The sequence below is a fragment of the Chanos chanos genome, chromosome 10, assembly GCF_902362185.1.
Source record: "Chanos chanos chromosome 10, fChaCha1.1, whole genome shotgun sequence".
Taxonomy (NCBI): Eukaryota; Metazoa; Chordata; class Actinopteri; order Gonorynchiformes; family Chanidae; genus Chanos; species Chanos chanos.
Genome location: NC_044504.1, coordinates 35,004,897 through 35,014,583, shown reverse-complemented (window position 1 = coordinate 35,014,583; position 9,687 = coordinate 35,004,897). Strand labels below are relative to the sequence as shown.

Genomic DNA, 9,687 nt, shown 5'->3' with positions numbered 1-9,687 from the left:
GCAGCAAAGGTCATATATACAGAGCTCCTAAATTGTAAGTAGTACCTCTTGTGCTTCTGTCAAGCTAGCTTTCTGACCCTCTCGTTATACCGTACCAAAACACCTCTCTCTTTGTCTACGAAGCAGCTTTAGTTCAGCAATATTTAAATCACAGCTGTGTTCACTCACAGTTCATGAAATGGTCATATTTTTTTTCTTTGTTTTGGAAGTTTAGGATACGCTTCATACTGCATTTTGTTTGTAGGTCTGTGTTTAAAAAAAAACCCAAACAAACAAAAAGGCAAAGAAAAAAAATTACAGCAGAAAAAACTTTGGTCTTCTCAAACAATCTGAAAATGCAAAAAATATGCAAGTCTAAACGTAAAAGCAAACCTGGAAAAAACAAACAAACAAACAAACAAAACAACGGATAACTCGTGGGGAAGACGTAACCTTCCTATTCTCACACTCAAAATAAGAAGAACTGTCTTGCTGTTGCTGACAATCATTTTGCATGTACAGATGTAAGTCCTCTGATGTCAGTCAAGTCTTTCAAACGGTCTCTCAGAGGTGATGTGTTGAAGCAAGTTGAGAAGAACCCTGTGGGCCATGGTCAGTTATTGCTTTTGGAGGCTTCAGCTATCTGCCAATGGAGACGAACCTCTGCAAAGAGTTCTGTTATTGCTTTTTTATTCTTTTTCTCTTATCGCAAATGACCAAAAACCTCAAATGAACACAGAGGTGCATTTGCATGTTTATCCAGAGATGGCAGGTTCTGTTACTTGCATCGTTCCTTCCATCCCTCCGTCGCATCAACAACGTTTCACCAAAAACATCTGTTGAGACTCTTTTTTTTTTTTTTTTTTCCTTTGCTGTCCTCTGAGCAAGACGAAAGGTCTCAGTTCAACGTTTTTGGCTGAACTATAAATCGTTCGCTTGAAATGCTTCTTCGTAGCAACGAACGTGGCTCCAAAAGTTCAACTTCATTCACTGATCTTCCTCTGACTCAGCGTCTTCGTCTCCTCTACTTGACCATCACGCAGCTGCTGAGCTGCTGTTGTCCAGCACAAGCAAGATCCTGGATCTCTGGTTCTTGGTTGGCATTGCTCCAGGTGCTTTGGTGGGGCATGAGAGGGAAGGAGCCCTGGGTCTGGGCGAACGGCCGGACCTGGAGGTGCTGGTGGGTCTGAGGGTGAGAGTGGAGATGGGGATGCTGGCTGATGTGCAGACGAGCTTCCAGGAGATGGGCGGCAGATGCCACTGGAGACAACGATGATGAGGAGGAAGAGGAGGAGGTGGAAGAGGAGTCCAGAGACTGCTGCTGCTGCTGCTGCCAGAGACTGTGCTGGAGGGACAGGGGAGTCTGCTGGCAGAGCGGCAGGTGTGTTGAGGCAGCGCTCTGGGTGGGAGGCTCTGAGAACAGGGCGGCAGGGGCGAACAGATTGGCGGGAGGAGGGGAAGGAGGATGCTGGTGAGTCTTGGAAAGGAACAGCACTGGTTGCTGTGACTGAGACTGGACCTGTGGTTGGGGCTGAGGTTGGTGCTGGATCTGCAGCATCCTACAACACAGAGAAAAACAATACAGAGTTAGATCCTTTCGCATGTCCTTATATCCTACAATAAACAAGTCAATCACGCGTTGACTTTTTGAACTGAGGTTTATGTGGAGCCATCTCACCTCTGCTGATGCAAGACCTCCTCTAGCATGCTGCGACGCTCACGGGGGCTGTTGGAGTTCTGAAGCCCAGAAGGGGAGCACAGAGCGGGGCCGAGTGACCCCCGGCTTCCTCTGGGGCAAGAGGTCGGAGGGCACACCTGTCGTGCCAGACCCTTAATTTTATTGAGCCCAAGCAGGCCTTTGGTGCGAGTGTTCTTCCTCAGCTGTTGGCGAAATGCCTTCAGCCCTAAAGAGATCAGAGAGTCTGACGTCAATTGGGGATTGACTGACGATTTGACGAATTTGCGTTTACCGCCCCCCTCGAATAATGGACAAATCACACGAGCAAACATACAAAGGCACTGACCTTGTGTGAGGGAGGTGTCGGAGGCCCTGCGACCCTCCTGGAAGCTGGCGGCGTGCAGGCTGCCCTGATTCTGGAGGAGCAGGTTGGAAGAGTGAGCGAGGGGAGTTCCAGCGGGGGCAGCAGCCCCAAGGCCAGCCCCAGGGGCCAGCATTGCTGCCAGGCCTTCTGCGGCAGGGGACAGGGCCGGGTGGGGGTTAGAGGATGACTTTAGACAGCTGTCAGAAGAGGCTCCGTCAGAGGGACTGACCGATGACACCACAATACCTGAAAGACACACAGAGACAGGTGTCAGCATGTGTGAGCTTTTTTTTGCTTTTATGTGAGTCGCTGACTGTCTCTTCATGAGTACGTATGTGCGTTATTGTATTTCAGATATCCCTGTCACACACTCACAGGGTGGGTTGCACTGGTGGAATCGGGCGGAGACCTCGGCCAGCGTGTGTCTGCGGGAGGTGGTGCTGGGCAGGTGAGGGGGTGTGACTTGAAGCGATGCCTCCTCTTCCTCCAGGTCCCGAGGACGCACCTCCTCGCTGATGGTGGTTTCCAGTAAACTGTTGGGGGAGATGGAACGGTTCCATAGCAGCCCGTTCAGGCTGGCCTCCATGGGACAGACCACACGCTGGAGGGAAGGAGGGAGGGATGTATTCACGTTAGCCACTTTCTCTAATGGAAGAGGGATATTGGGGGTGCAGTGTAAATCTGTAATGTGAAACAGGACATGGAGTCTAATAACTGCAAAACTGGCAAAGGGGTTGGGATTGAGAAAACGGTGTCACTGAGAAATATAACTGGATGCTAATCTAGACTTTAATAATGTAAGAGAGTTGCGCGCAGAGGAAATTGAGGAGATGTATTGTTGCCATAGCGACTGTGGCGCTCACCTGGAACAGGCCGCTCTGATCACATTCCATCTCAGGATGGACGGGGGGGTTCATCTTTGCGGGGACGGGGAAAGCTGTTCTGAAGGTGTCTGAAGATTCCATTATCACCTTAGAAAAGGACAGAACAACAGAACGGCCGAGTCAGCTAAACCGATGAAAAATGATATCTTGCACCAAGGACAAATAAAGAAAAAAAAATGAAAGCAAAGGGCAAAACACCACGGCTTATGTTGGGGCTTGGATACTCACCTCAGGGGTAGTAGAATCGGAGATGCTCCTGGACCTCTGGCCCCAGCCCCCGCACTGGCGGCTGAGTTGCTGGTTTCGGTGTTCTTTGACCCTCTCCAACAGCAAATAGTAAATAGCTGAGAAGTGGTTGTAGCTGCTACTCTGGAGAGACTGTAGCAGGAGAAAAAAAAAAAAAAAAAGATTGACTTAGACATCTTTTGGAAGCCATAATAGGATATTATTAAAACATTCGGCCTGTGTTAAAATGTTAATCGCCTCTGGGATATTTCGGTAAGAACTCAACACAAAAGCGTAGCACATGTTAGCTTCAAAAAAACAGATGCTATTCATCCCCATGATGCCACAAGAAGCCTGGATTTAAAACCCGAGGCCAGAGTTAGACACGCAGTGGTTTTCACTGTGGCGCCTAAGAGCTGGCAAACTGGCAACTCTAATCCCCCCTTTAAAACTGGCATTAACCTCTTCCAAGCCAAAAACAACATCCACCTGACTGACTTAACCTCACTGAAATCTTCCATGCCATAACTCTAAAATACCAACAGTCTCCAGCATCATCCCGGCTCCCTTTAACAATATCCCTGTTTTCTCATGCCGTGCCGTCATTATTATTCCCAGCTCCTCACCTCCACGGTTCTCTGCCGGTCGATTCCCAGGGTTTGCATGATTCCCAGCACAGGTTCGCTGTAGTCTCCCAGGTTGGAGTTGTAATCGGTCAGGGAGTGGGAGAGAGTCTGGTGTGGGGCGCTGGGGTCTGCCAACATCCAGCGATGCTGTTTGATCTGAGCAATGCTGATTCGTTTGCTTGGGTCCACCACCAGCATCTTACGGATCAGGTTCTCGCAGTCTTGAGGGTGAAAAAGACGGGACAATGAGGTCTGATCAGTAAAAAAGAGGGGTGAGTTTGACTGATCGGGAGACGACTAAATAAAAGATAGATAGATAGATAGATAGATAGATAGATAGATAGATAGATAGATAGATAGATAGATAGATGTACCTTGTGACATGAAGAAGGGTATTCGGAAGCGTCCCTCGGTCACTCTCTGTCTCAAGGCGGGCAGGCTTGTCCCATCGAAGGGCAGCGAACCACATACAAGCACATACAAAACCACACCCAGGCTCTGAGAAAGACACAGGCAAGGCATACGTTACATCACACGAAGGAGTTCCCTCTAATCGGCTTTCCCCCTTCTCAACGAACATTACTTCGTCTGGAAGAGTCACCCTTACCCAAATATCCAGCTGCGGCCCTTCATACTCTTTCCCCTCAAAGACCTCTGGGGCAGCGTAGGGGGGGCTGCCACACCATGTGGAGAGAGGCTCGCCAGCATTATAAAAGTTTCCAAAACCAAAGTCTGAAAAAAAGGCAAGGCAGGAGAGAGAGGGAGAGAGAGAGAGAGAGAGAGAGAGAGAGAGAGAGAGAGAAATTAAATGACTTCTTCCATCAATGAACGTCTGGTGGGTCATTAGCACAGTCATGCTTTGCCTTCTACTTGGCGGATGGGGGGAGGGTAGGGAGGGGTGGTGGCGGTTGCAATTGCCCGGCAATATTGCGTGATGTTATACAAACAGACCTAATGAAAGATTTGTGTCATTACAGAGCAGCTCTCTGTGTATGGGTGGATTAATCTCCGCTGAAAGACTGCGCTCTAATCTGATGACATAATTCAGCATCATAATTAACTTACCGGACCATTTCATTTCGTTCACAATGAACAAAACGGCTTTCAATTCCCACGTTTAAGGTGCAGGGGAGGACAGGCGTAATATAACTTTATGGCGCGACACGGTTAAAATAGCATGGCCCTAAAAGGCTTGGCTGGGGGATACGGTCACTGTCGCTCCGCTCACCTGCCAGTTTGATGTTCATGTTGGCGTCGAGCAGCAGATTCTCTGTCTTTAGGTCTCTGTGGACGATGTGGTGCCTGTGACAGTAATCCACCGCCGTCAGTATCTGCCAGAACTTCTTACGTGCCTCTCCCTCACTCATCCGTCCATTAGATGTCAAATAGTCTACAGAAATAAAAACCAAAAAACGAAGGCCTTTTAATAGGCTAAAACAACCTCAGACAGAATGTATTTGCGTATTTGCGGCGTATTACAGAAGCAGGTCAGCGCATCGTTTGGCGATGAGATGGTATTCTGGTAGGACTATATTTGCGTTGGAGTGAGTGATGGTATTAAACCAGTCAGACACAGGTGAACAGACAGCCGCCAGGCAGCTGGAGGTGAAGCAGCTTATCCCCCTGTTGCACAGTTACATAAATCCTGAAAAGCCCACACCTGTTCACTTTCTGCACTCACTTATCCAGACAGGAGTACATAAGCTACACTAACATGGCCTCTGACGCCATCAGTGATGCTGGGCTGAATCACTGAGACCGGCTTATCCACAATGACCAGACTGAGGGGTTTTACAGGGAGGGGAGGAGAAGAGGTAAACCAGACTGCCAAAAAATGCCAGTCTTTTTTTTTTTACTTTCATTTGACTGGGTACGATTAGTGGAGAAGATAGCTAGATTATGATGAGTAAACAACAAAAACAAAACATTTTTTATTTCTTTTTTTTTTCTTTTTGTTTCAGTACTCACCAAACATCTCTCCATTCTTTGCGTACTCTGTCACGATGTAAAGCATGTCTTTGGTCTCCATAACCTGTGTAGAAAAAACAAAAAGCAAAAAAACTTTTTTTTTTAGTTTTTCTTCCTTTTTTTTGAAAAAATTGTGATCATATTATGACATCAGGGTTGATGTTTTTCCATTCAGTGTTACATAATAAATGATATTTTGTGGTTATCTAAAGTCCTGTCTTTCCTATGTACAATTTTCCTCTCTTTCCCTCTCTGCTTGTTCCGTAAGCTTTGTCAGTCATTTGTGACAGGCTGGTTTTCCATGATATGAACCATTACATAAGAGAACTGACAAGCACTTCCTGAAAGTTCTTATTTATAGTGGAGCAGGGGAACAGCAACACACACACACACACACACACACACACGCACACCCTCTCTGAAGGTCCCCTGTCTAAATCGTAATTGCAACTGGAGCAACTCTGTCATCAGCTGACAACTGACACTTCCCATCTCTCCTAACTTCTGAGAGATGGCTACAAAAAAAGAAAGATGAAAACGTTCACATACAAGACTCGGCTTGTGTATTATGGATGCCAAGAGCAGAATATCAGAGATGTTTTACCACACACTTAAAGAGAGAGAGAGAAAGGGAGAGACAGAGAGAGAGAGAGTGAAAGGAAGAACAAGAACAAAAAAGAGGGCACAGTGTCCTGTCCCTTTCCAGGAATGTTCCTTGCTGTTCTGAAGCCTGAGGAGGTAACACTAAACTCAACTCGCACCTTCCGTGTTACTGGCAAAGGGTTGTGTAACAGGTTTTCAGTGTAGAAGTCAATTTCCTTTACAATTCTTACGTCTATAGCTCCTTATAAAGGGAGCCCTGAGCAGCCCTGATGGCTCATCTAAGTGGCAGAGTACGAATTACGGGCAATTCTCCATAGAGAAACTGGTCAGAGAGGCAGAAGGGCAGACAAGTGGGGGGGGAAAAAAAGGCCTCTTTATCTTCAGATAAGCACTCTCCTCTAAAGAATTCAGCCATTCACGTCAGCCCGGTGGAGCTATTGAGGTCACAACTTCCCGTGAAACGCTCTAACCTAACACACAAAGGCGTGACACTCTCTCCCTCCCGCTGGAGACGAGGGAGTGAGGGATAGAAGGAAGAGGGACAGAAAAGAACAGGACAGGAGTTAAGAGGAGAAGAGCGTCTGGGTAAACACACAGAGCACACATGGGCTTAAACATGGGGGGGGGGGGGGGGGGGTCGGTAATTTGTTGTGTTTATATAAACACCAAGAAACAGAAACTGAAGCTTATCAGGAGAAGGTCACAGGTCACTAGTTCTCCATTTGTCTTCCCCGCTGCTGTTTTGTCTTTCCTGCTCCCCTGTTCCTCATACTAACGTACAGCAGGTCATTTACTTCTCTTATGAAAGGGGAAGAGAGGCCAAGCGGACAGAATATCTACATCACACCTCATGTCTCACTTTGACCTGATGTAAAAAGATGAGTGTGAAAGAACACAGAACATACAGAAACATACACACACACACACACACACACACACACACAAATTCAAACACACTCTGTATCTAACGCTGACTGATCAACATGACCTCACAACTCGATTTCGCAGCATCTTAAAGCCCAACTGGGGGACAGGTAGAAATCACCACACAACAAACCCTCAAATAAAGTCACTATGTAGACTCCTGTGTATACTGTAAAGCCTACTGATCCACAAGTGACCACCCAGAAACAACCAGATCAGCATGCCATTCAATGTGCGTGTGCATGTGTCTTGAGAGAACAAGGGGTCATCCTAAGCTTATAAAACACCATGTAAGAGGTTACGCTGAGCTAAAGAAATGCTTTTCCCTGCAGCGAAGACTTGTGAGGCAGTCACCTAAACTCCTGCTTGGAAGGATTTTGGCTGTTGTTAATGCTTTCACAACCCTCAGCACTTGATTTAAATCCACAAACTGGTAATCCGCAAATGAGCGAAACAAACCCAAAATGTACAAAGTATGAAATGCTGAGAACAGGAGAGGGGTACATGTGCCATTGTGTGTGTGAGTGTGTGTGTGTGCGTGCGTGTGCGTGTGCGCGCGGACCGGTTCACTAGACGTCTAAAAGGCAAAATCGGATTCTGCGTCTTAAATCTTCACAGTCATTAGAGACACTTGCCTTCACGTGACAGCGCAGACACATTGCACTTGACTTCTACCATTGCTAATTAGGCTAGATGTTCAGACATTTCATCCTTAAGCAGCAAACTCTCACTCTACCCCTCGCACTGAAACACACACACACACAAAAGCGATTCAACTAATTAACTTTTAACTGAACTTCTGGTTCAATGCGACAAGCCCTTGTAATGCAAAGCTCGCATCATATTAAATTCAGAAAAACAATGCAGAAGTCCTTCTTCTCACGATATGACGATAGAAATACACAACAAAAACAATACAGCTGTGCAGTAACAATTTAAGGTCATACATTTGATCATATGCTGGGTACAGTGACGGGTCACCAATTCAGACTAATTCTCAGAGTTGCAAATAACGGCGAAGAAATGTCCCGAGTTGCTATGCAATTTCTCGTCTGTGTAACTCCTTTTTCCTATTTATAAACTTCACCGTATCAAGTCTTGCTACCTGTGCCCTTGGAAACCAATCTCACTTCAAAGCAAACCTATGCAGTGGCTCTAAACAACACATATATCCTAGCTCAGTGATGTTTGTTCACATCAATCAATCAACTTTAATTGAATAAATACATACACAGATATCCATCGTGTGAATCTGTGACACAATGCGCAGACTGCAAACTCATTGTGGGATAGGGAAAGCGCAGACCTACCTGGTATAGCTTTATAATGTGTGGATGATTTAACAGTTTCATGATCTGCACTTCTCTGTAGATCTTCTCCAGGTTGGAGGAGTTAAGTCGGGTCTTGTCTATTATTTTAATGGCAACCTGAAAAAAGATGTCACACATGAATGAACTGTACATTACATTACACGTAAATGCATAACATAGCCCATAAAGTTTTTTCATCTCTTTTAACAAAATATCTATTACTCTTTAGTAACACCTTGACAGCTCGGCTGACATTTAATTCATACACGATAAAATGTTGCCCACCTGTGTTTTCGTCACTTTGTGTCTGGCCAGTTTGACGACAGCAAAGTTTCCTTTTCCCAGAGTACGGATGATTTCGTAGAAGCCGACTTGAAGAGGCCTTCCCTGGGTAGGATTTGTCTGAGACCCCGTGCTACTTTCTGTCATGATAACCATGGTGCCTAGAGGTATGTTTTTCTATATGCAGCTAATTCGGGTATCTCTTATTTGGTATTGTGTACCTACAATAAAAAAGGACGTATAATTAAATCACATTTCCTAAATATTACTCTAATGTTAAATATTTAACTAACGTACAGACAGCTATTATTATTATTATTATTATTATTATTATTATTATTATTATTATAGTAATGCCGTTCCTGAAACTATAATAAAACGATTCATATGTGTTCAAAAGTTTTACACAAGTATCCCTGCCAGCATTACAAAACATGAATCTACCATACATTTGATTTGATAGGTATCTCAAATGTATGCCCTACCACCAGAATATATTACAGTTCTATAGCTTTGATTTCATTAGTCTTTCATTTAAAAATGATTTTGACCACACATTGAATATTTAAGCCTTCTAATAAAAACGACCACAAACATATTCAACAAGATACACGGGTTTAGTACTTTTAAGTTCCAAGTTGTTCTAACGCAAGCCGGTCCGACTTCAGTTTCTCGGAAAATGTTGCCTCACATTTATAGCAAACGTTCGGCTGGCCGCTTCAATCAAAATCACACATTCGAACTGCTAAGAACATATTTAAATATCTTAAAACAACGGTATCTTACCTTAATATACAAATAACTTCCACCTCCTTCCACAACTGAAATCACTCTTTGAAACGAA

General features: G+C 45.2%; 1 protein-coding gene across 1 annotated transcript in view; it reads right to left on the bottom strand.

Annotated features, from left to right (window-relative positions):
• Nucleotides 1–348: 348 nt before the first annotated feature.
• The window catches only part of sik1 (salt-inducible kinase 1), a 9,592-nt gene continuing 253 nt past the window's right edge, over nucleotides 349–9,687 (bottom strand). The window contains exons 1-14 of the mRNA XM_030787047.1: nucleotides 9,630–9,687; nucleotides 8,847–9,064; nucleotides 8,562–8,678; nucleotides 5,725–5,788; nucleotides 4,985–5,146; nucleotides 4,364–4,488; nucleotides 4,131–4,254; nucleotides 3,757–3,977; nucleotides 3,134–3,283; nucleotides 2,885–2,992; nucleotides 2,397–2,622; nucleotides 2,004–2,267; nucleotides 1,658–1,883; nucleotides 349–1,538 (exon numbers count right to left, since the gene is read on the bottom strand). The exon at nucleotides 9,630–9,687 is cut by the window's right edge and continues 253 nt beyond it. Coding sequence (XP_030642907.1) covers nucleotides 1,004–1,538; nucleotides 1,658–1,883; nucleotides 2,004–2,267; nucleotides 2,397–2,622; nucleotides 2,885–2,992; nucleotides 3,134–3,283; nucleotides 3,757–3,977; nucleotides 4,131–4,254; nucleotides 4,364–4,488; nucleotides 4,985–5,146; nucleotides 5,725–5,788; nucleotides 8,562–8,678; nucleotides 8,847–8,999 — 2,475 coding nt within the window. The 5' untranslated portion in view covers nucleotides 9,000–9,064; nucleotides 9,630–9,687 and the 3' untranslated portion in view covers nucleotides 349–1,003. The remainder of the gene's footprint in view (nucleotides 1,539–1,657; nucleotides 1,884–2,003; nucleotides 2,268–2,396; nucleotides 2,623–2,884; nucleotides 2,993–3,133; nucleotides 3,284–3,756; nucleotides 3,978–4,130; nucleotides 4,255–4,363; nucleotides 4,489–4,984; nucleotides 5,147–5,724; nucleotides 5,789–8,561; nucleotides 8,679–8,846; nucleotides 9,065–9,629) is intronic.